The sequence below is a fragment of the Notamacropus eugenii genome, chromosome 4 (genome assembly GCF_028372415.1).
Source record: "Notamacropus eugenii isolate mMacEug1 chromosome 4, mMacEug1.pri_v2, whole genome shotgun sequence".
NCBI classification, from domain to species: Eukaryota; Metazoa; Chordata; class Mammalia; order Diprotodontia; family Macropodidae; genus Notamacropus; species Notamacropus eugenii.
The window spans coordinates 66473080-66497709 of NC_092875.1; the positions used below are offsets into that span (position 1 = coordinate 66473080).

General features: G+C 49.6%; 2 protein-coding genes across 2 annotated transcripts; both read left to right on the plus strand.

The window, feature by feature from the left end:
- The first annotated feature begins 10855 nt into the window (after nucleotides 1–10855).
- On the plus strand, nucleotides 10856–21848 carry CERS1 (ceramide synthase 1). The gene is made up of 7 exons (XM_072601607.1): nucleotides 10856–11205; nucleotides 16391–16550; nucleotides 17287–17467; nucleotides 18058–18219; nucleotides 18435–18582; nucleotides 21429–21577; nucleotides 21716–21848. The coding sequence occupies exons 1-7, from the start codon at nucleotides 10975–10977 to the stop codon at nucleotides 21756–21758; spliced, it is 1074 nt and encodes a 357-aa protein (XP_072457708.1). The 5' UTR covers nucleotides 10856–10974; the 3' UTR covers nucleotides 21759–21848.
- A 329-nt stretch (nucleotides 21849–22177) lies between these two features.
- Nucleotides 22178–24278, plus strand: GDF1 (growth differentiation factor 1). The gene is made up of 2 exons (XM_072601606.1): nucleotides 22178–22628; nucleotides 23314–24278. Exons 1-2 carry the CDS (start codon nucleotides 22178–22180, stop codon nucleotides 24129–24131), a joined length of 1269 nt encoding a protein of 422 aa, XP_072457707.1. The 3' UTR covers nucleotides 24132–24278.
- The last annotated feature ends 352 nt before the right edge of the window (nucleotides 24279–24630 follow it).

Genomic DNA, 24630 nt, shown 5'->3' on the forward strand with positions numbered 1-24630 from the left:
CCCCCACACACACACACACTTAACAGTATTTTATTTTTTCCAATTACATGTAAAGATAGTTTTCAGCATTCACTTTTATAAGATTTTTGAGCACATTTTTTTCTCCCTCCCCTCTCTCCCCAAGATGGCAAGCAATCTGTTATAGGCTATACGTGTACAATCACATTAAATATCTCTTTATTAGTCATGTTGTGAAATAAGAATCAGAACAAAAGGGAAGAGCCATGAGAAAGGGAAAATAGAAAGAAGTGAAAACTGCTTCTTTCTGCATTCAGACTCCATAGTTCTTTCTCTGAATGTGGATAGCATTTTCTCTCATGAGTCTTGGAACTGTCAGAGATCATTGTATTGCTGAGAAGAGCCAAGTCTATCAAAGTTGATCAATGCACAGTGTTCTGGTTGTGCTCACTTCACTCAGCATCGGGTCATGTAAGTCCAGGTTTTTCTGAAATCTGCCAGCTCATTTCTTCTATAGCACAACAGTATTCCATTGCATTCATATACCATAACTTGTTGAGCCATTCCCCAATGGATGGACATCCTCTCAGTTTCCAATTCTTGGCCACCACAAAGAGCTGCTGTAAGTATTTTTGTACATGTGGCTCCTTTTCCCTTTTTATGATCTCTTTGGGACGCAGACCTGGTAGTGCTATTGCTGGATTAAAGGATATGCATAGTTTCGTAGCCTTTTGGGCAGAAGTCCACCCTGGCTCAGTTCACGACTCCACCTACAATATGTTAGTATTTACATGGATCTTTTTTTCTTATTTTATTTTTATTTTTTAGTTAAGTAATTTATTTGTTTTCATTTTTTTGCAATCACTTCCATACATCTTACATTTTCCCCCCTTCTTCCCCCGCCTTCCCATTTCCCTACCCCGCCTTAGATAGCATGTAATTTTATATAGGTTCTACAAATGTATTCTTATTAAATACATTTTCACCTTAGTCATGTTGCATAGAAGAATTAAAATGAATGGGAGAAGCCATTAAAACAACACAAGAAAAAATGGTCTGCTTCATTCTGTGATCCAATTCTATAGTTCTTTCTCTGGATGTGGAAGGCATTTTGCCTCAAGTCCTTTGGGAATGTTTTAGGTCCTTGCATTGCTGTAAAGGGCTAAGTCTACCAGAAAAATCCTTGCACATTGTGGTTGTTGCTGTGTACAAAGAAAGTATGAATCTTTCTAAAGCACAAATCTGATCACCTTCCCATGATTCAGTCAACTCCAATGGCCCCTTATTACTTCCAAGATCAAATATAAAATCTAGCTTTTAGAACCAAGTCCTTCATACCTGCTTCCCTCCTTTTCTGGTCATCCATCTTTCTCAATTCCACATGCTCTATACTTGAGTAATATTACGGGACACTCAATTTCCCAATTTCATTCATTTAATCTCCATCCTCCACATCTGGAGTAATCCCTCTGTTCGTTTTTGTCTCCTGACTTCCTTCTGGTTTCAGCTGTAATTTCACCTTCTGCAAGATGCCTTTCTCTGTTCCCTTTGATGTCAGTGCCTTCCCACCAAGATTTCCTCCAAGTTCCCTTGTACAAAGCTTGATTATACGTAGCAAAACAGCAATTTATTTGTACATCAATGTCTTTGTATGTCATCTCTCCCATTAGATTGGGAGCCTCTCAAAGACATACAGGAACCATGTTTTTGCTTTGTTTATATCCCTAGTGTTTAACATAGTATATGGCACATAGTAGGCATCCTTGATTAGATGATTTCAAAGATCTAATCCATCTACAAGTATTAACTACCTACTGTATGCCAGACACTTTGCTAGGTACTCAGGGTAAAAGGAAAAAAAAATGGAATGCTCTTGAGGAATTTAGACTGTATCAGAGAAGACAATATTCATGTATACAGAGCTAATAGAAAGCCTGACAGGGCCTTCCCTTGAGGAGCTTATTCTCTAATAAGCAGACACATTTAGAGAAATGGTGATCAGGGCTATCAGGAAGGTTTGTTGCAGAGACGGTGTGTGGAGCACTGGAACAATAGGTTGACACCCTTTCCAAGAACACTGGCAGAATTGATTTGGTTCCAAAACCAAAAAGGGGTAGGGGTAGGTATGCCAGGCAACTGTGGGGAAGATGGCAATAGCCTGACAGTGTGCCACGTGGGAAGCCCAGGAGCTGGGGAAGCCATGTGGCAGTGACTCAAAGGAGGCCAGTTTGGCTGGCCTAGAGTCCAGAAGGGATCTAGAAAGCAGCTGGAGAAGGTTTAACAGGGCTTGGATGGTAACGTTTACATAGCACTTTAGATTTGGTATCTGTTTCTCACAACAGTCCTGGGAGGTAAATGCTATTACAATTATTCCCATTTTTTCACTTTTATTTAGTATTTTATTTTTCCTCAGTTACATGTAAAAACAATTTTTAACATTTGTTTTTAAAACTTTGAGTTCCGAATTCTCTCATTCCCTCCCTCCCTACCCCCCCTCATTGAGAAGTCAAGCAATTCGATATAGGTTATACATATGTATTTATACAAAACATATCCATAATAATCTTGTTGTGAAAGAAAACAGACCAAAAAATAGAAAAATAAAGGTAAAAAAAAAGTATACTTCGATCTGTATTCAAGCACCATCAGTTGTTTTCCTGGAGAGAGATAGCATTTTTCATCATACGTCCTTCAGAGTTGTCTGAATAGCTAAGTCATTCATGGTTCATCATCTTACAATATTGTTACTTTGTGCACAGTACATTTCACTTCTCATCAGTCCATGCAAGTCTTCCAGGTGTTTCTGAGAACATCCTGTTCATTATTTCTTATAGTACAACAGTATTCCATCATAATCACATACTACAAACTGTTCAACCATTTCCCAATTGATGGGCTTCCCCTCAGCTTCTAATTCTTTACCCCCAGAAAAGAGATGATATAAATATTTTTTTATATATAGGTCCTTTTCCTTTTTGCATATTATCTCTTTCGGGATATAGACTTAGTAGTGGTATTGCTAGGTCACAGGGTATGCATGGTTTTATGGCCCTTTGGGCATAGTTCCAAATTGCTCTACATAATGGTTGAGTCAGTTCACAATTCCACCAATGGTGCATTAGCGTCTCAATTTTCCAACATCGCCTCCAACATTTGTCATTTACCTTTTCCCTCCTACTAGCCAATCTAATAGGTATGAGGTAGTACCTCAGAATTGTTTTAAATTGCATCTTGCCAGTCAATAGTGAATTAGAGTATTTCTTCATATGGTTATAGAGAACTTTGATTACTTCATCTGAAAACATATCTTTTGATCATTTATCAATTGGGAAATGGCTTTTATTTTTATAAATTTGATTCAATTCTCTATGTATTTGAGAAATGAGGGCTCTATCAGAGAAACTTACTTCAAAGGTTTTTTCAGTTACTATTGCTAACCTTATTTTGCTCCATCCTATTTCCCCTCCACTCCTCATTTATTCTATTCTCTCTCTCCTTTCCCCTTATCCCTCTTCAAAAGTGTTTTGCTTCTGATTACCCCCTCCCCCAATCTACCCTCCCTTCTATCACTTCCCCCTTTCTCTTTTCCCCGTCCTCTCCTACTTTCCTCTAGAGTAAGTTAGATTTCTATGCCTAATTGAGTATAGATGTTATTCCCTCCTTGAGCTGATTCTAATGAGAGTAAGGTTCACCTCTCCCCTCTTCATCTCCACTGTAAAAACTTTTTCTTGCCTCTTCTATGTGAGATAATTTACCTCATTCTACCTCTCCCTTTCTCTTTCTCCCACTACATTCCTCTCTCATTCCTTAATTTTATTTTTTAGATATTATCACTTCATATTCAGCTCATACCTGTGCCCTCTGTCTATATATACTCCTTCTAACTACCCTAATAATGAGAAAGGTCTTCTGAGTTACAAATATCATCTTCCCATGTAGGAATCTAAACAGTTTAAGCTTATTAAGCCCCTTATGGTTTCCCTTTCCTGTTTACCTTTTTATGCTTCTCTTGAGTATTGCATTTGAAAGTCAAATTTTCCATTCAGCTCTGGTCTTTTCATCAAGAATGCTTGAAAGTCCTCTATCTCATTAAATATCCATTTCCCCCCCTGAAGAATTATGCTCAGTTTTGCTGGCTAGGTGATTCTTGGTTGTAATCCTAGCTCCTTTGCCCTCCAGAATATCATATTCCAAGCCCTCCATTCCTCTAATGTACAAGCTGCTAAATCTTGTGTTATCCTGACTGTGGCTCCACGGTATTTATATTGTTTCTTTCTGGCTGCTTGCAATATTTTCTCCCTGACCTGGAAACTCTGAAATTTGGCTGTAACATTCCTGGGAGTTTTCATTTTGGGATCCCTTATAGGAGGTGATCAGTGGATTCTTTCAATTTCTATTTTCCTCTCTGGTTCCAGAATATCAGGGCAGTTTTCCTTGATAATTTCTTGAAAGATCATCTTTAGGCTCTTTTTTTGATCCTGGTTTTTAGGTAGTCCAACAATTTTAAAATTATCTCTCCTGAATCTTTTTTCCAGGTCAGGTGTTTTTTCAATGAGATATTTCACATCATCTTTTTTTCCCCATTCTTTTGGTTTTTAAAAATTGTATCTTGATTTCTCATTAAGTCATTGGTGTCCATTTGCTCCATTCTAATTTTTAAAGAATTATTTTCTTCAGTAAGCTTTTGGACCTCCTTTTCCTTTTGGCCAATTCTGCTTTTTAAGTCATTGTTCTCCTTATTGACTTTCTGAACCTCTTTTACCATTTGGTCTAGTCTATGTTTTAAGGTGTTTTTTTTTTTTCAGTATTTTTTTGTGTTTCCTTTACCAAACCGTTGACTTGTGTTTCATGATTTTCTTGCATCACTCTTGTTTCTCTTCCCAATTTTTGCTCTTCTTCTCTCACTTGATTTTCAAAATCCTTTTTGAGCTCTTCCATGGCCTGAGATCAATTCATATTTTCTTGGAGGCTTTGAATGGAGGAGCTTTGACTCTGGTGTTTTCTTCTGAATGTGTGTTTGGATCTGCTTTGTCACCATAGTAATTTTTAATAGTCAAGACTTTTTTTTCCTTTCTGTTGTTTGCTCTCTACCCCAGCCTATTAGTTGACTTTTAACTTAAAATAGGTCTCTGCTTCCAGGGTGGAGGGAGCACTGTTCAAAGCTTCAGGGATTTTGTGCGGCTATTCTCAGAGATAACTTCTAGGAACCTGTAGGTTTTCAGTTTTTCCAAGGTGGTATGATCTAAGGAGAGATATTTACTCCTCTCCTGGTCTGTGCTCTGGTCTGTGAGTGACAACAAGCATTCTTTTCTGCCCTGGAAATATGAGGAGGGACCCCCTCCATTGTGACTGCAAGCTCTGCTGTGCTGGTTCTCCTCCTCATCCTGGGACTGCCCCCCTGGACTGCGATCTAGATCTGAGTATGGGCAAAGCAACAGAGTCTTACCTCAGTGCTAGCAAAGAGACCCCTGTAATTTTCTGACCTGGGAGCTGCTGATTCAATCACTCCCCAGGCCTGCTCCTGGGTTGCTGGGGTCAGGGCTGTGCTGGTTCTACTTGCGCTGGACTGTGCTCCACTCTCACCCAGGTGTGACAGACCTTTCCTGCTGACCTTCCAAGTTGTCTTTGGCATCTGTGGGCTGAGAAGTCTGGAAACTGCCACTGCTGCCAGTGATTCAGTCACCCTGAGACCTGCTCCAGATTTGCTGAGGTCCAGTCTGTGCTGGTGTGCTGGACTATGTTCCTCTCTCACCTTGGTGCAACAAACCTTTCTTGCTGACCTTCCAAGTTGTCTTGGGCTGGAAATTTGTTTCACTCTTTTTGTGGGTACTGCTGCTCTTGAATTTGTTTAGAGTCATTTTTAAAAGGTATTTGGAAGGGTGTGGGGGAGAGCTCAGGCAAATCCGTGCTTTTACTCTGCTATCTTTACTGATCTTTGTCTTTTATCCCCATTTTGCTGATGAGGAAAATGAGGTAAACAGGTGAAGTGATTTTTCCAGACTTGTGCAGCTACAGGCACGGATCAGTTCTCGAGGAAGGGTTTGAGCCTGTTAAAAGCCAAACATGAGAGTTAACATTTTGTCCCATAGGTATCAGGGAGCCACTGGAGTTTATTGGCCACTCTGATCCCATGACCTACAAAGGTCATAAAGCTAGTTGGGACCTGAATCCAGTTTTCTTTCCCTGCTATTGGGACATGGTACATTCATCCCATCCGTTCTGGATCAGGGACTGCAATGTCAGATTGTATTTGTATCAGAATGAAGGTGTCCTCAGGAAACACCAAGCTCTCTTTGCCAGATACTTAACTCAGAAGACAGATGACTCTTGGCCATTAGCAGGATCAGCCTGTGACCAGTAATGAAAATACTCTTTGTGAGAAAGCACTGGGGCCATGGGTGGATCTGACCTCAGTGGGTGTATATTAGCTAGGATTGCCTCCTGAAGCAAATGTAAACTTGTAACAGAGTGAAGGTAGGTGGGCCTGTGGTATTGGGGATGCACGGTTATCAGGAATGGGATCAGAAGGCAAGGGGTTGGAGGTGGGGCACTGGGTGCGGAACAGTGTGGATTTATATGAAGGTTTTCCTCCTTAAACCTCAAGTAGAGGCTGAATAACTATGTCCAATGAGATAACATAACATAAAAGGCAGATCTGGGGTCAGGAAGAACAATTCAAACCCAGCCTCAATCATTCACAAGTGGCATGACCCTGGGTGAAATCTGCCTCAGGGTCCTCATCCATAAAATGAAGATGAGAATATTAGAATCTGTGAGAATCAAATGAGATATTTTAAAAGTGCTTCACAAACTTTAAAAAATGACATAAATGCTAACTTATTAATACTATTGTCAGGACAGTAAGATAGGGGGAAGAATTCATTCCTCAGGATGGTGTTTAGAGTAAATGCCTTCTGAGGTCTCTCCCAAATCTGAGGTTCTAGAATTCTATGCCCTGAGTAGGTAGTCTTGGCCACTTACCCTCCCCCACAGTTGATAGGGCAGACAGCCCTATCTTCAGCCCTCCACACCCTACTGCCTGGAGTCCTGGCCCCCACATGGCTTAGGTCCAGCAGCTGGTGGGATGAATGTTGGCCTTTGTGAGATGTGCTTGTAAGAAATATGAAAGAGGTTTGTGTTGGGCTCATTGAGTTTCCGACTGCCCAGCATGATAGGGAAAGACACCAGAGCTGTAAACATCCAGGGGGTCACAGGCCTCCCCACCACTGGAAAGCGTCTGCTGCTTTGACCCACATGACCCAAGAATAGGCTGGTTCTTCTCCGATGATGGTTTGTTCCCCAGTCCAACCTCTTTCTCTGGTAGCACCCACCCTTGAGCTGAAACACTGTACAACCGGATGGTAAACAGACAAAAAGGGGTTTGCAGGGTAGAGGAATGAGTTCCATAAGCATTTTGCTGGTGCCTTCCCACAGGTCCACTGACTGACCACTGCCCCTCCCTAGGGCAGCCTGGGTCTTTGCTGAAAAGAAATTTGAGAAGACTCCTCCAGAGAGCATGGCTCTTGTTACTGAAGAGTATTAAGCCCATCAGATAGAGGACCAGAGGAGCTTTGGTACAATCCAGAAGTAAACTGGAGGCAGGGGGGAAGGCGCTTTCTGCAACACTCGCCTAGTCCCTGAAAAACCAACCAGAAGAAAGGAACTGGAAAGGCTGGGAAGGGGCTGCTCTTGAATGCCACTGGCAGGTTGAGTGAGGGCCAGGCCTCCTGCTGGGACCTTGGGGGGAGGGGAGGCTCTCCAAGGTTCAGTTTCTGCAGCCTGGCCAGAGTGAGAGCCATTCTGGACATTAAAGAGAGCGGATCCCATTCATTCGGCAAACATTTATTTCATAGTTACAACATGTTAGTGCCCTCAGAAACAAAACTAGCAACCCCTCTTTACCTCAATAAACCTACATTTTCTTTGGAGAAAGGGATACCACAGATACTTTGTTGTTGTTTAGTAGTGTACGTGTTTCAGTTTCCAGTCAGACTCTTTGTGGCCCCATTTAGGGTTTTCTTGGCAGAGATACCGGAGTGGTTGGCCATTTCCTTCTCCAGCTCATTTTACAGATGAGGAAACTGAGGTACTCAGGGTGAAGCGACTTGTCCACGTTCACACAGTTACAAAGTGTCAGGCCAGATTTGAACTCCAGTCTTCCTGACTCCAGCCCACTGCTCTATTAACTAAGCTACCTAGCTGAATACAAATCAGTATACTGAGGCAGAACATAAGGTCCCTGAGGCACTTTGTCTCTTCTATGTCAGTCACAATTTTTTTAAGTGCCTACTCTGTGCTAAGCACTCGGGCTACAAATACAAATAAAAACAAAGATAGCCCCTGCCCTCAAAGATCTTACAATCTAATGGGGGAAATGACATATAAAAGGTGAGGGAGAGGTAAGCCATCGAGGGGCCATTATGGAGATTTCCAAAGATGTGTGGTGAGAAAAACTGTGCTGAGCCCCCTCTTTAAAGAGAGGCCCTAGAGCCTCTCATCCAGTCGAAAGGGACTGATGAGATGTGAGAACCAGGCAGTCAATCTTGCTGTAGAATGAGATTTCCCAAAGATGAGATCCCTGGGGAAGGAGGGTGCGATGGAGAATTTCAAAGAACTTTGGTCTTTGTATCAGCAATGCCTATCCATGTTGAATTTCGTGATAGAGGCAAGTGGGATGTGCTCTGGGAAAAACCAAGGGGGAGAGAGCACTTATTCCCATCCTATATGCTTTCTCTCCTTTCCCTGGTCCTGGGTGAGCCTGGTCTAGGCTCAGATCCTAACTACAGGTTTCTTACTGAGGGGCCAAGTGGGACTCCTTTGGGTATCATCTCAACTACAGAAATGAGGAAGTAGAACCATCCTAACAGAAGTAGCATGGCACGCTGGAGAGAGTACAGGATTTGGAATCAACTGTCACTACCTGTGGGACCCTGGGCCAATCACATCACTTCTCTGGGCATCCATTTCCTCATCCATAATATGAGGGGTCTGGATTGGGTGGCCAAGGCCCCTCCCAACTTTCAATCTGTGATCCAGAGAAATAAGGAGGTAGAGTAGGCTGGCTATCCTATCAAGTGAGAAGATTGGGAAATCCTTCTAATGGAAGGAATAAGGGAGTTGTCTGCTGAGAGTTATAATTCTGTGCCTTCAGTTCAGCACACAAGGCTCCTGTTGGGAGATTCAGGGTGGGGGGACTGCTTCTTATTGCTGAGCATTCATGCTACCAAGCTAAAATCCAGACTCATCTTTATGAGTCTCTCCTCACCTCCCCAGTCTCCTTTCTCTTTCCCTTCCCTCCCCAGCCCTTTGTTCTATTTCTTCCAGCTTTGGCACAGACAACTGTAATCAAATCCATACTATCAAAAATTCCATTATATGTTATCTTCCCCTCTTAGAAGGTAAAGCCCTTGAGGCAGGGACTATCTGGCTTGCTTGCGTTCCTATCCCCCAAGTTTAGTCATCTGGTACCTAATCAGAACTTAATCTTTTCTTTCATTCATTCAGATAGGACCACTTGGTCGTCTTTTCTTGGTAATTTCAACTGGAGAAATGAGGAAGAAGGATGGACTCACCGTAAGCATCATTTTTTTAGACCACTAGAGGAGGTGGGATAGTTTCAGACTCTTGTAAAATAGGCTGGCTGCCCACCTCATCTTTCCCCTGGTCACCGCCCCAACAGAACCTCCCAGGTCCTCTCACTGCCCAGCTCACAGAGCAGCTCCTGTTCTGGTCCCTTGATCTAACTCCCTCATCTCTAACTTGTTTGGAAGTTCAAAAGGAAAGCATGTCAGGTTTGCCCAGGGCAACACTCTAGTTAGGCAGACCCACCTTTCAACCCTTTGAATTTGGATGCTGGATCTGGGGAGAACCCTCGTGTCAAAGAGGAAATCCTGAAGAGGGGAGGAGGGAAATGGAACTAGGCAGGTATGGAAGAGTCTGAAGAGCTCTGGACTTGGGCTTCAGGGGTCTGGGGTTCAAAGGCTGACTTTGAACAAGTCACTTGACATCTTTGGAAAGCAGAGTGGCACTGAGATAGTCTGATAGTGTCTATTAGAGGGGAGTGGGGAAGAGGCAGAAGGGTGATGGCATCTCCAGCATCCCCCTTTGGCTCAGATTCCCCGAAGAAAGCCTGGGCCACAGGTGTCCCAACCCTTCAAGGCACAATGGCCCCACGAAAGAGGAAGGGAGCTGCCCTGTTTATGGCAGCTTCTCTCTTTTTTCCCTTCCTCCTTCCTTCTCCCAAATCAGAGGGGGCCAGATGGATGGGATGGACCCCAGGATGCTTAGTTCTGAACCCAGAGCTACCCGAGAAGACAGGAGCCCCGAGTCCTGTCGTCCTCCTCATCTAGGGTCATCTCCCACCCCACTCAGGAATGCGTTTGACCGGCGGCAGGGAATGGGGGTGGGGTTGGTTGTCCAGTCCTAGCCGGGACCCCGGAATCACCCCGAGGCCGCCCATTTCATCGTTGGACTATTCCGATGGCCAGAAGGGCTGAGATTGCAGCCCCCTCTCCAAGGGATCCGAGAGGAGCGAGGAAAGAGAGGGTCGCCGCTCTGAAGACAGCTGGCCTCGTTTGGGACTCGGGGGTCCCGGGTTCTAGTCACTGTGTGATGTTGGGCCGAGAGCTTTCCGCGTAGGGAAAGGGGGCACGGGGATTCCTACGGGTAGCGGCCCCCCTTTGGGCAGCGTACAGGCGGGGCAGAGAGGCGGGTCCGGGGGGCGGAGCCTGCGCCTCCCTCCTCCCCCAGCGGCTCTCCTTCTCTCTGCAGCCCACCCTGCTCTTCCTCCCCCCGCCCCCGCCCCGAGGCCGGCAGGGAGCCTCCCCTCCCCCTCCCGCCGCTCGTCCCTCGCGGGGCCGGCCACCCTCCTCCCCCGCCCCCGAGGCCGGAGGGGCCCCTCCCTCTCCGCTCCCCTCCCCGCCGCGGTGGGTGACGTGCGCGCCGGGCAGGCGGGCCAGCGGGCAGGAGCCGGGCGAGGGTCCCCCGCGGGCCCGGCGGCGGGGGTAGCGGACAGGCATGGCGCCGGGGCCCGGGCCGCAGCCCATGCCGGGCTACGCGCAGCTGCTGCAGCGGAGCTACCGGAGCCTGTTGGACGCGGCGCGGGGCTGCGCGGACTGCGGCTGGGAGCGGAGCCGCCGGAGCTGGGCCCAGCACGCGCACCTGGCGGCCGCCGAGCTGCTGCTGCTGCTGCTGGCCGGCCTCGCCTGGACCGCGCTGCGCCACGCCGCCGCCGCCCGCCTCTTTCGGGTCAGTGGCGCCCGCCGGCCGGCCGGCCAGCGGGGAGGGCTGGGCCCACGGAGGGGGCTGGGAAGGGAGCCGGGAGCCGCGGCCGGGTGGGGAGGGGGCTGCGGGGCGGGGCCCAGGCCGGCGGAGGGGGCTGCGGCTGTGTGCGCAGGGGCGGGCCCCCCGGGTGGGGGGGGACGGGAGGACCGACGGGGCTGGGGGGTGCGGGAGGGGAGAAGGCCACTCCGGGATGGACGGAGAAGCCCTGGGCTCCCGCTGCGCGCTGGGGGAGGGTCACGTGGCCTGGGCCGGGGGAGCCTGGCCGGACCTGGCTGTGCGGCGTCTCGGAACCGGAGCCCGGGTCTGGCCTGGGGCGGCATGCCTGGGGGAGGCACCGCGGTGTGGCCGGGCTGGAGAGCGGAGAGTGGGGGCTTCCCCGCCCTGTGGCGCCCTTTGAAGGTGACTGCGGGAGCCCCGGCCGGTGGCCGGCATCAGGTGCTTCCCCCAGGTCAGACCCAGGATGGAGGCTGCCAACCCTCCCTTGCTCCCTGTGGACCTCTGTGACCTCGACCCGTCGCCCAGCACTCTGAGGCTGAGCTAGAGGGATCGAGACTGGGCTCCTCTCCCCTAGGTCTGCTGGAGGGACTGGAGAAGGCCGTACAAGCTAGGCAGGCCCTGAACCACCCCCCAGCCCCCTGGGTCTTGGCTCTTAGTCTAGAGAGATTTACACCCCTCTGTCACCCCCGCCCCGCTCCGGTCTAGGGGGTTGGCAGGAAACAGCCTGGGAAACAGCATGGGGGGAGGTGCTAGGGGATCCAGTGACCCTAACAATGGGGCCATTCTCCATCAGGGAAGAAACTGTCCCTTGTATTCCCAGGACATGGGACATAGTGTCAACTTGCTAGGAGGACCCCCTGGGACGGAGTCCTTGTCCTGACTCAGTAAGCCCTGAGTCAGACCCCACACCCTCCTCTTCCTAGTTTGGGTCTGGCTACAGCCTTCTTTCTTACCTCCTTACATACAAATATTCAGGCTGAGAAAAGAGAATTTCAAGGCATCTAGACCACCTTGTCCCTTCCTGTACAGGAATACCCCCTCTGTGGCTACTCAGCCAGATTCTACCCAGAAGCCTTCAGTGATGGGGAACTGCCCCAAGGCATCCCCCATATATTTGGGGGAAGCTTTGAGTGTTGGGACTGTTTCTTTGTTTGCAACATGCACCCATAACCTGCTGGGCTGAGTAGAACAGGTCTGATCCATTTCTCTTCTGTAGTATCTGAAGGAAGCTGTCTTGTCCTGCCCCTCAGACATTTAGGTCTTAACCTAAAGGCTATGAACTTTTAAAATTATATTTTGATGATTTCATGTTAATAGAATTGGTTTCCCTTTATGATCCTGTGCATTTCATTTTTTGCATTTAAAATTGTGATTCTGAGAAGGAATCCATAGATTTCACCAGACTGAAGGTCCAAGGGAACCATGAGGTACATGTAAGAATCTCTGGCATAAGTCTTTTCTTTTCCTGGTTAAATATCCTTGCTTCTTTCATCAGTCCAGAGTGCTCTCATCTTTCTGGTTGCCCCTTATCAGGACAGATATACACTTACCAATGTCCTTCCTAAAATGAGTTGCTCAGAACTGGACCTGAGGCTCCAGATGGGTCCTTTGTCCAAAACAAGTCATCTTGGGGCTGTCCTTGCTTACTGCCCTCCTTTCCTCCCTTCCCCCTCCTTATGGACATCATGCTTATTAATGAAGACTAAGGTTGAATGAGCATTTTTGGCTGCTGGGTCACATTGTTGACTCATCTCAAGCTTGTAGGCATCAGGACATCCGGCAGACTCCCCTCAAGCTGGCGACAGACATAGCCTAGATCTTTGAGACCCAGAGATGATGCATAGTCCTTGCTCTGGCCAGCATAGCTGATCCTTCCTTGACTTGTCCTGATCCACAGCTACTGAAACAGGAGTTCCAAAACTTGTTGGAACAATATTTCTTTTCTCTCAGTTGTCCTCAGGGTTATGAGGAGGCACCAGGCTCAGAATCTATAAAGCCAGGTTTCCTTGGGCTGGAAAGGGTCTGCCCTTCCCATGCCACCCTGACTTTCATTCAGGAAGGTCTGGACTCTGAGCTGTGTCTCTAGAGGTGACTATCCCTACTTCTCTCCCCTCCCCCCCCATGATGACAGACCAGCTCTGTTCTCATTTTATAGATGGGGAAAGCTGAGGCCTCAAGAGAGCTGCTTTGTGAGGGAATGGGGAAGATGAGACACAGGATCAGGGCCCCAGTGCCTCACCTACCACCCTTAGATTCTCAGATAGGAGGAGCTGTAGACATCCAGGTGGCATAGTGGGTAGAGTGCTTGGCCTGGAGTCCAGAAGACATGAGTTCAAATCCAGCCTCAGACACTCTCTAGCTGTGTGACCTTGGGCAATTCCCTGCACCTGTTTGCCTCAGTTTCCTCATCTGTGAAACAGGGATAACAGCACCTACTTCCTAGGGTTGTTGTGGAGACCAAATGAGTTATTTGTACAGTACTTAGCTCGGTATCTGGCATGTAACTGGTAATAGAAGAGGGGGTAAAGGAGATGGGATTGGAAGGGGTCCAATGTGTAACAACGAAATTTCCTCTCCAACTTGCTATAGCAGTGCTCATTCAGCCTTCGTTTGAAGTCCTTTAGGACATGGGCTCCCTGAGGCAGGCCCTTGCCCTCTGGGGTGGCTGTATTTCTTTTGAAATTCTCTCTTAGATCCTCAGCCCAAGCAGGCCTTTCTTCCCCACTGACCCTTGTTCTGCTCTCTGGGAGAGAGCAAAGGAGAACAAAGCTAACCCCTTCATGTAACAGTTGGTCCAGCACTTGAACCCAGGGCCCAGGTTTCTCCCCTCCACCCCCCCACTTCTCTTGCCTTGGCCAAACATGCCCAATTTTTTCCACTCTCATTTATCACTTCTTTTCTAGTCCCCTCCTCAAACTTATGGCTCTCCTCAGAATAGGGTCTAACTGGCCTGTGCATATTGAGAAAGTCTGTGTCACCTTGCCCTCTGGAAGCAGCCCCAGCTTGTCAACGTTCTTCCTAAAATGTGATGCCCAGGACCAAAGATGATAGGACCTCGAAAGAGTGATATGGTGCCCAGAGGGAAGAGTTGGGAGGGGGAACCAAATTTGTAGGAGGACAGAGGATGGTGACTGAAGGCACAGGAGCTGGACAGGCCCCTCCCCGTACCCCCCTGGGGTGGTGGAGAAAGTGGCTGGGGGGAAGGGGAGCTGGGGGTGTGGGGGGAAGGGACTTGAATGTCTTCATTTACTCTTGTAAAGGAACTGATAGCACCTCCCTCCACGAAGTAGCCTGGGAGGGGCTTCCTCAGCCCTGTTGCCTTTGGAAATGGGAGTCACTCTCCTGTTACCATGGCACCAGCTCCCTCTGGTGCTCCCACCCACTTTGAAGGAAATGTTGGGGATGGGGTGGAGGGCAGGAGCAAGGGTTATTTCTGGAGCCCAAAGTATTTGTGGTCCTGGTTATAGAACACTGCAAAGTCTGGGGATGCCTCCCTTTGGAAGGCTAGTCTTGGTGAATCCAGGCTTGGTACCCATGTGAAGAAATCCCCCCACTCCCCCACCTGACCCCTGCTAATGCCCTCCCAGCCCTCTCCACTTAACCCATCCCCATTTTCCTTTCACATACCATTCCCTCCTTTTTCTTGCTCTTCACATTCTCTAAGTGTCCTAACTCTCCAGTCTCCCTATTACCTCCAGGATCAAACAAAGTCCTCTGGCTTCTAAAGACATCTCCCCCCCCCCCCCCCCCCCCCCCCCCCGTTATTCCTCACACAAGACACTCCTCCCAACCTCCGGAATTTTCCTTTCCTTGGCTGTCTCCTATGGAGGCAATGCTCTCCCTCTACACCTCAGCCTCCTGACCTCCCCAACATCCTGAAAAGCTCAGCTCAAGGGACAAAGCCTTTCCCAGTCCCCTCTTCCCCTCCCAGACTGACTGCCCAAGTTGGCTGTGCAAGGAATAGAAACTCCTTGAGGGCAGGCCCTAGTTCACTTCTGCCTTTGTAACCCCAGTCCCCAGCACACAGCACTTACTGAATTCATAGTGGATTGAAAATAGCCCCTGGAATCTTGGGCACAGAAGAGAAAATGTGCCTCCCTATCTTCATTTATGGATGCCAAAGGCTGGTTTTGCAATACTGTCTTTCTTTGTCACAAGCAAAGATTCTCTGAGGGGAGGAGGGGAGAAGAGGGAGGCAGAAAATAGCAAAAATGGAAGTTATGTAAAAACAAAAGAGACAAATTCACTTTAAAAAATTAAAAAAATCACATTCTCCTCCATGCATCCCCTATTCCTTCATTCATCTTGACAATCCTCCCCATTCCTATGTCCTTTCTCCTCCCCATTCCTTCTGCCTCTTACCTACATCCAGACAGCTGGGGTCTAAGTTTAGCTAAGAGTGTGGGTTGGAGCGAGAGGGAGGGAGAGAGGAAGAAGGCTGGAGATTGTCGAGTAGGGCCTCAGCGCTGTTGCTGCCCCAGGGTCAGCTGGCTAGAGATGAGGACAGGAGTGCGGTGGTGTGGTGAGTGAATGTGACCACGGCTGCCTGCCATCTCAGTTGTTCCTGGGACTGTGGGCACATTGCCCTTCTCTGACCCCCTCAGACTTCAGCTCTGTGCCTGTCTGGGCCAATCCAGGTAGCCCTGTTGGGGAACGGGATAATTAGCAGAAATTGTCCCTGAGGAGGCCCAGAGGACCCTAGCCAAGAAGCCAGAAAGGAGGCCACAGCCCTCTGTCTGGCATGAAGGGTCTGTGTCCAGTAGACCTCAGGACTTTTTAAACTCATAGGGTTCAGAGCTAAGAAGAGCTTGTAAATGACCTCGTCTGTCTTTCCTGTTTTTCCACATGAAGAGACCAAGACTCTGATACAGGAAGTGGGACTTGACCTGTAGTCAGACTAAAAAGGCAGGTCTATGTTCTAACCTCAAAGCTACTTTGCCATGTAGTGCAGGTTTTAATATCCCCATTTTATAGACAAGGAAACTGAGGCCTACCGAGGGGAAGCCACTTAGCCTAGGTCATATTAGATAACAGAATAGGGATTCATATTCTTATAATGACCTAATCAAGTATTCTTTCTACTAGCCCTGGGCAGTGCTGCTGTGGGAGTCTGTGGGATGCTTTTTCAATCTTGCCCTCTTTTCCTCCACAGCCGCTGGCCAGATGGTGCCAACTGCAACCCAGGGATGCTGCCAAAATGCCTGAGAGTGCCTGGAAATTCCTTTTCTATTCCACAGCCTGGGGTTACAGCGCTTACCTTCTATTTGGCACCAACTACCCCTTCTTCCACGATCCACCTTCTGTCTTCTACGGTAGGGCCAGAGATAGTTTCCTCCACCCCTCTCAGCCACTCTGCCCCCTCAGTCCCTACACCCACACCCATATCCCCATCCTGGCATGTACATGCACATATAGCCCTGTACTGAGTGAGTATATAGCAAGAGAAGAAATGAAAGAGGATGCTGTCCTTGGGGGGACCTCCTAATCTGGGGGGAGAGATACCTGCCCTTGTCTAAGGAGGCATGACACCCTCTGTTCTAGGGGATCCTCCCTGCTCTGAGCAGGGGGAGATATGAGAGAGAGGAGTAACAAAAGTCTTCACAGGATGAAGCTTAGAGCAGATTTTGCACATGGCAGACCTGGGGAGTTGGGGGAAAGCTAAGTGGGGGTAGGCTGCCTGTAGGAGGAGGGTTTTATGCAGGACTTGGGAACAGGTTTTTGGTGAGGGACTATGAAGGGAACTTCTGATCTGATCCTGGAAACTATGTAGGGGCCCTTCCCTCAGTTTACAGACAGATCCCTGCTTGCATGTCTTGGGTAGGTCAGAGAATCTGGCACTTGCATGACTACCAGTCATGAGTTTGAGCTGGGGTTCTAGCTTCTGCTGTGACCCTAACTTTCACTGTGACCTTCAGCAAGTCTTTTTCCTTCTCTGGGGAAGTTAAATCCCATGGGGTGAATCCTGCCTGATGAGCAGTTTTACTAAGACTTGGGTTGGGGAAGGGCTTTGGGAAGCAGGTGTCTGAGGGGTGACTGTTCCCTTGCTAGACTGGAAGCCAGGCATGGAGGTGCCCAGGGACATTGCTGTGGCCTACCTGCTGCAGGGCAGCTTCTATGGGCATTCCATTTATGCTACACTCTACATGGATGCCTGGCGGAAGGACTCGGTGGTCATGCTCCTACACCATGTTGTCACCCTTATTCTGATCGTTTTCTCCTATGCCTTCAGGTCAGTGACATCCTCTTCCCTATAGCACCAACCCCTGCCCTCACAGGGTCTCTCTGGTGCCAGAACATCTCAGTCCCCTGGCCTAGGAGTTCAGGTTCCAGCTCTGCTTCCAACTGGGTGTTACCTTGGGCACTTGGTCTCATTAAATTTGAGTTTGCCCTGATATGAAATGCTTGGGATGGTAGAATTTGAGCAGACGGCTTCTAAAGTTCTAACTCTGTTAGAGAAACATAGTTTCTATGTCCTAAGGGCCCTCCCAGCCCTGACATTCTGGGTTCTAAGGTTCCTCCCAGCTCTGACATTCTGGGTTCCAAGGGCCCTCCCAGCCCTGACATTCTGGGTTCTAAGGTTCCTCCCAGCTCTGACATTCTGGGTTCTAAGGTTCCTTCAAGCTCTGACATTCTGGGTTCTGAGGGCCCTCCCAGCCCTGACATTCTGGGTTCTAAGGTTCCTCCCAGCTCTGACATTCTGGGTTCTAAGGTTCCTCCAAGCTCTGACATTCTGGGTTCTGAGGGCCCTCCCAGCCCTGACATTCTGGGTTCTGAGGGCTCTCCCAGCTCTGACATCCCTGACCGCCCCCACCCCACCAGGTACCACAACGTGGGAATTCTTGTTCTCTTCCTCCACGACATCAATGATGTCCAGCTGGAATTCACTAAGCTCAATGTCTACTTCAAGTTCCGAGGGGGTGTCTACCACCGACTGAACGACCTCATCTCCGACTTGGGTTGTATCAGCTTCAGCATCAGCTGGTGAGCAAGGCCCGGGGCTGATGGTTGCGCCCTGCACGGGAGGCCGGCCAGGCCAGGCAGGTGCAGCACACACCATTCACCTCCTGGATGGTGGAAGAACTTGTGGTCCGAGCACTTACTTAGCTTATTTAGCCGTGGGATGCTGGGTGAGTTGCTTCAGCTGCCTGGGTCCCCTAATGCTCCTCCTCTTCTGTGCTCTCTGCCTTCTCCCCAAGGTTCTGGTTCCGACTTTATTGGTTCCCCCTCAAAGTGCTGTATGCCACGTGTCACTGCAGCCTGCTCTCCGTCCCCGACATCCCCTTCTACTTTTTCTTCAATGCCCTGCTGCTCACCCTCTTGCTCATGAATATCTACTGGTTTCTGGTGAGCGTTGGGGGCGGGGGGTCTGGCTGCAACTGGGGCTGCTTTGCTGGAGCTGAGGTCTAGGGGAGGAGAAGGGCTGTGGGGGCGGGGCATGGGGGAGACGAAGACATGACAGGGATGAACAGTGATCTAAGCCTGACCATAATTTTATATGGGATTTTATATACATATAATCATATTGAAATGATGTAGTCATGTAAAATATAAATGCTATTAGATGATATACATTCTCCGTATAATATTTATATGTTAAAAGTAAAAAGTATTTAAATGCTATTTTATAATTTATAGAGTGCTTGGCACATAGTAAATGTCAGCTCTCAGTATAATCGCTGGATCTCCTTTGGTCCTCCCAACAACTCTGGGAGGGAGGGGCTCGTATCATCCTTTTTTACAAATGAGTTAAGTGACTTACCCAGGGTCACACAGCTCAGAAATGTCCAAGGAAGAATTTGAACTCAGGTTTTCCTGGCTCCAGGTCCAGTGCTCTATCCACTGCACCACCTGGCCATTCTAACATTTTTCTAATAATAATAGGACTGAGAGGTAAAAGGCACCTGCTTGAGAGGCAGATGTCGTATAGTAGGGAGAACTGAAGAGTCAGAAAGACCTGAGTTCAAATCCCATCTTGGAAGCTAGCTGCCACTTAGAAATTTTCTGAACCTCACTTTCCTCATCTGTGAAATGGAAATAATAACCGCACCCACCCCAGAGGTTGGATGGGAAGGATTCAGTGGGATAACTCCTTTAAAAGTATTGTGTAAACCTTTTAAACACCCAGAAGTGTCAATCATTCTGATTACTCTCCTGTCCAAAGGAAGAAAGGGTGACCCAGGGTCACAGAGCTGATCATAATAACAGCTGACATTTGTGCAGTACTAACTTGGAGCCAGGCACTGGGATAAGCAGTTTATAATCATTCTCTCATTTGATCTTCACAACAACCCTGGGAGGAAGGTACTGTTATCCCCATTTTATAGATGAGGAAACTGAGGCAAATGGAGATTAAGGAATTTGCTCAAGGTCCACCTACCAAGTACCTGAGGCTGGATCTGAACTGAGGTCTTTCAGATTCCAAGAGGGGAGAGTCTGGGTGGAAAGATGACGAGGTGAGTTTTGCACATGGTGGCCTTAAGCTGTCAGGGGGACCCGCAGTTCAAGATGCCCAACAGGTGACTGGCGATGGGAAGTCAGATTGTAAGGGGTTAAGAAGAGAGCGAGAGATAGGAAAGTGGCAGCAGCAGATTCTAGATGATTTTCTTAAAGAAGTGAGCCATAGATAGGGTGATAACTAGTGGGGATGGTTGGGTCAGATAAGAGGACAGGTGGGCATGAGAAGTGTTGGCCTCAGAACTATCCCGGGAGGTTGGAATGTAAGGGTTATTCTTCCCATTTGACAGAAGAGGAAACTGAGACTGGGCTGTAACAGGAGTCACCTTACCTACCATAGTCCCAGCCAGGCATCATGTAGCCCTTCTTGAACACCTCTGTTGACAGGGAACTCACTACATACTGAGATAGCCCATTTTACTTTTGAAAAAGCCCAAATCAGTCTCTCTTATTCCCTCAGTCCCAACTCTAGGTTTCCCATCACTGCTGTTTCTACCCCATGGAGTTAAGTAGAACAAATCTAAGCCCTTTGGGGTCACTAGGTGTGTAGTGCATTGGACTTGGAGCCAGGAAGACCTGAATTCAAATGCTGCCTCAGCTTACTGAGTGATCCTGGGCAATTCCCTTAACCTCTCTGTCTCAGTTGCTTCATCTGTAAAATGAGGGTTAATCATAGGAACTACTACATCCCTGGGCTATTTTGAGGATCAAGTAGAAACATTAAAGTACTATCTTAAATGCTTTAATTAGAAATCTATTGTTATTAGTATGCAAATCTGTTACTGAGGCAGCTGGGTGATGCAGCACATTGAGGATTGGGCCTAAAGTTAGGAAGACTCATCTTTCTGAATTCAAATCCAGCCTCACGCTTACTAGCTGTGTGACCCTGGGCTAGTCTCTTAACTATTTGCCTCAGTTTTCTCATCTGTAAAATGAGCTGGAGAAGGACATGGCAAACTGCTCCAGTATCTCTGCAGAGAGGACTCCAAATGGGGTCATGGAGAATTGGACATGAGACTGAACAATTAGTGACTCTTGAATGCCAAAATGAGTCAGCCTAGGACCACAGGGTGAGTGAAATGGAACATTACAGATCTTTCCCTACATTCCTCCACTTACAGAAGGGGCAACTGAGACCAAGAGAAGAAAGAAGGCTCTCCAAGGAGGGAGTAACCCGTTTTTAGGAAGGCAAGAGTCAGGGTCTTATGTTACCTATCACCTAAGGGTTTCCTGTGAGTGGGATCAAGGGCCGAGTGACTAGAGGAAGGAAGGAAGCCTTTATATAGTACCTACTGTGAGCCAGGCAATATAATAATCTATATATCATATAAATATTTAATCATATTGGCTAAATGCTCTACAAATACTACCTCAAGGGAGGGAGTGCTATTATTAGCCCCATTTTACAGGTGAGGAAACTGAAGCAAACAGAAGTGACTTGCCCAGGGTCACACAGCTACTACGAGTCTGAGGTCACATTTGAACTTGGCTCTTTCTGACTTCTGGCCCACCGGCTGCTTCTGGGGGCCTGCGTCGGACACCGGAAGATGCCTCCGACACCCACTAGCTTGTATAACTCTGGGCCAGCTGGAAGACTAGAGTTACAGAGCTTTCCCCCGCTCCTGAGATCCCACGTTCCGACTCGCCCGCCCCCTTGGTGGGGGAGGCCCGGGATGGAGGAGGGATGCAGGGGTCAGTTTCATCTTTGCCACTTTGTCTGTCTCTGCCCTTCCCAGTACATAGTGGTGTTCGCTGCCAAGGTGCTGACTGGCCAGGTCCGGGAGGTGAGCGACGTTCGGGAGTACGATGAGGCTAGTGAGGGCCCCCGGACCCTCCCCTCCGGGAAAGAGAGCAACCTCCCACCCCCCAAGCCCTGGAAAGAAGAGTGAGTGACGGTGGCTTCTGAGGACTGGGGCGGGACGTGGGAGAAATCGGGGCTGGGGGAGGGCGGAGAGGCAGAAGAGAAGGGTGGGGGAAGAGGGAGGAGCTCTAATTTGTCTCCCTTTGTCTCGGTCCCCTTCAGCAAGCCTTTGAGGAATGGGCTGGTGAAAGACAAGCGCTTCTGAGGGGCTGCAGACCCCTGGGGACCCCCCTCTCCCTCCAGTTCCCATCTAGCACCCCCTTCCCCCAGCCGGCCCCTCCCCACTCCAAACCCCCCTAGCCAGCTGCCCAGCCCCGTCCCCAGGCACTTTGGGGATGTGGACTCTACCTTGGGGACCGGACCGATTAACCCCACCTCCGGGAATTCAGGAAGCAGCATCCGCTGGCGGCTTTTGAGGGCAGGAAGGTCCCCTGGAGTGTCGAACTGGGAGCAAAGAGATGGTGACCTTTTCCCCGCCCCCACCCCCTCCAGCCGTATGAGCAAACCTGCCCCCCTTCATTCTGGGCCGGAAGGGGTTAAGGGGAGAGGCGCTCTCACACCTCCCTGCCCAATGGGGAGCAAGGCCCCTCCTGCCTCGCCCCGGGGTGCCAACGGCCGCGAGGGATGCCCCGGCCTTATAGGCAGCCCGGAGCGGGAGCTTGGGAGCTTGGACAGCGGCAGACCTCCGTCCGTCCATCTGTCCGTCCATCCGTGCGTCCGTCCGTCCATCCTGTGGCTGTGTCGTCGAAGAGGATGCGGTGTCTGCAGCTTCTTTTTCCTCTGCCCTGGCTCCTGCTCCTTCCCCTTCTTCTGCCCCAGCCTGGTTTGACCCAGCCCCAGCCCGGGACCCTCTCCCCCCACGCCAGTGCCCTGCTCCAAACTCTGGGGCTGAGTCGGCCCCCGGGGCCCCCTCCCACCCGTCCTGTCCCCTCAGTCATGTGGCGGCTCTTCCGAAGGGGCCCAGAGGCCACCGAGACCCAAGGGTCTGAAATGCCCCCGGAGCCCCAGCCCCTGCCCTGCCACGTGGAGGAGCTGGGCGTCCCCGGGAACATCGTGCGGCACGTCCTCGATGGCGGTAAATTCGGGCACCCTGGGAGGGAGGGATGCTCGGTATGAGGGCGTTGGGGTTAGGAAGGCCAGCCCCCGGCCTGGGCTGATTCCCTCCTCCATCAGCGGGAAGGGTACTCGATCTTTTCTTTCCATTTGGGCGGGGAGGGGACCTGGCTTCACTCCCCCTCCCTATTCAGAACACCGAGGGTCCTCAGACCTCACCAGGCCAGCTCTTGCAGCCCTTTCCTTTCCATGCGGGGAGCCAGGATCCCAAGGACAGCATCTGCCGTCCCTCCTTCCAGGGCAAAGATTCTCTCCCTTCCCCACCAGGAAGAGAGGGAGCCAGGAAGCAATTCACATCGTAAGCGGCCCAGGCATAGCTTGAACCCAGGGCTTCCTGACCTGTTTTCATGTTCACTATTAGGCAACTGCCCCATGCAGAAGTTGAGTAGGAAGTTGCTTCCTTGTAACTTGAGCGCCTGACACTATTTCTGACCTTTGGGGCCATGCATAATAATAGGATCTTTCACAGATCAGTCCGAGGTCACAGAGCTAGTAAGTGATGGGGCAAGAAGGTGACCCCATTTCTCACAACTCCAGTAGTTTATAGAAGGCCTGCGTATGAGGCCAGCTTCTGAGGATGGGGAGATGGCAAGGGCGAGGGGAGCTCTGTGAGCTGGCCCCGGCCTCACCTAAACTTTGGCCCGTAGGTGCCTCTGCCCCACCAGAGCCAGCTTTGGGCTCCCTATGCCTGGAGAAGCCCCTTTTCTTCAATCTTTCATTCCTAAACCCTAAGGAGCAGCTGACACTAGTCCGCCTGGAATTGAACTTTGGTGCCCCTGGAGACCTTGCCCCTGCCCAGGACTGGGATCTGAGCCTGTCCTATGCCCAGGGCCCGCAGCTGTGGGGTCAGCCCCTGCACTGGCACCAGCGAGAAGTCCTGCTGAGCCAAAGAGTGCCCACGTTGCATGAGCCCCTCTACTTTGACATGCTGGCCTTAGGCTGGTTGAGGAATTCCACCGTCCCCCAGAACCTGAGCCTGGTGTTGGAGCTGTTGCCTGTTAGAGACAGTGACCCACCTCAAGGCTTGTGCACCAAACTGGGGCATTCTCTAGAGGCTTCGATGTTGGTGGTGACCCTTGATCCACAGCTATGCCAGCCCACCTCCAGGAAGCGACGGGCAACCTACCTGGCCCCTCCAGACAGCCCTGACCCTCCTTGTAAGGCTCGACAGCTCTACATCAACTTTCGGGAAGTGGGCTGGCACAATTGGATCATTGCCCCCCGCGGCTTCATGGCCAATTATTGTCAAGGGCACTGTTTTTTCCCCACGGCCACCAAGATCTCCAGTTTGAACCATGCTGTCATGCAGTCCCTGATGCACTCAGTGGCTCCTGCCACCACACCCCCACCCTGCTGCGTCCCCGTGAAGCTCTCGCCCATCTCTGTGCTTTTCTATGACAACAGTGACAATGTGGTTCTTCGGCATTACGAGGACATGGTGGTTGATGAGTGTGGGTGCCGATGATGGGAGTCTGGACCTGGGCCGCCAGGGGCAAGGAAGAGCACCTGGAGTCTATTCCTTTCCGCCAGAGGGGATTGGTGTGTGCGGGCCTTCCCTTTGTGTATCCTTAAAACCTGACTAATAAAACTGCTGGGTTTGTTTTAGACTTAAGACTTTGGAGAATCTGAGGGCTCTCATGGGTGACCTACCTCCAGGTGGCAGGCTATACCACAGGCCTGTGGGGTGCACAACTGGCCACCCCCTCATTCAGTGTTCATTCTCCTCTCTTCCCACTGCCCCTGCCTGGTGGGGAGGGAAGCTGGAGATCAGGGCGGACCCAAGCCTGATCCTCTAACACAGTGAGGTGCAGGCTAAAGATTCTCACAATCTGGTTCTTGTTCTCTCTGGTGCCTGGAAGCCCCCTGGGAAAAAGTCTGCAGAGGCCAGGTGGGAGGCCATGGGAAACCCAAGGGCAGAGAAGAATCAATATTTGATCCCTGACTCCCTGCAGCTAGGTGGGGTG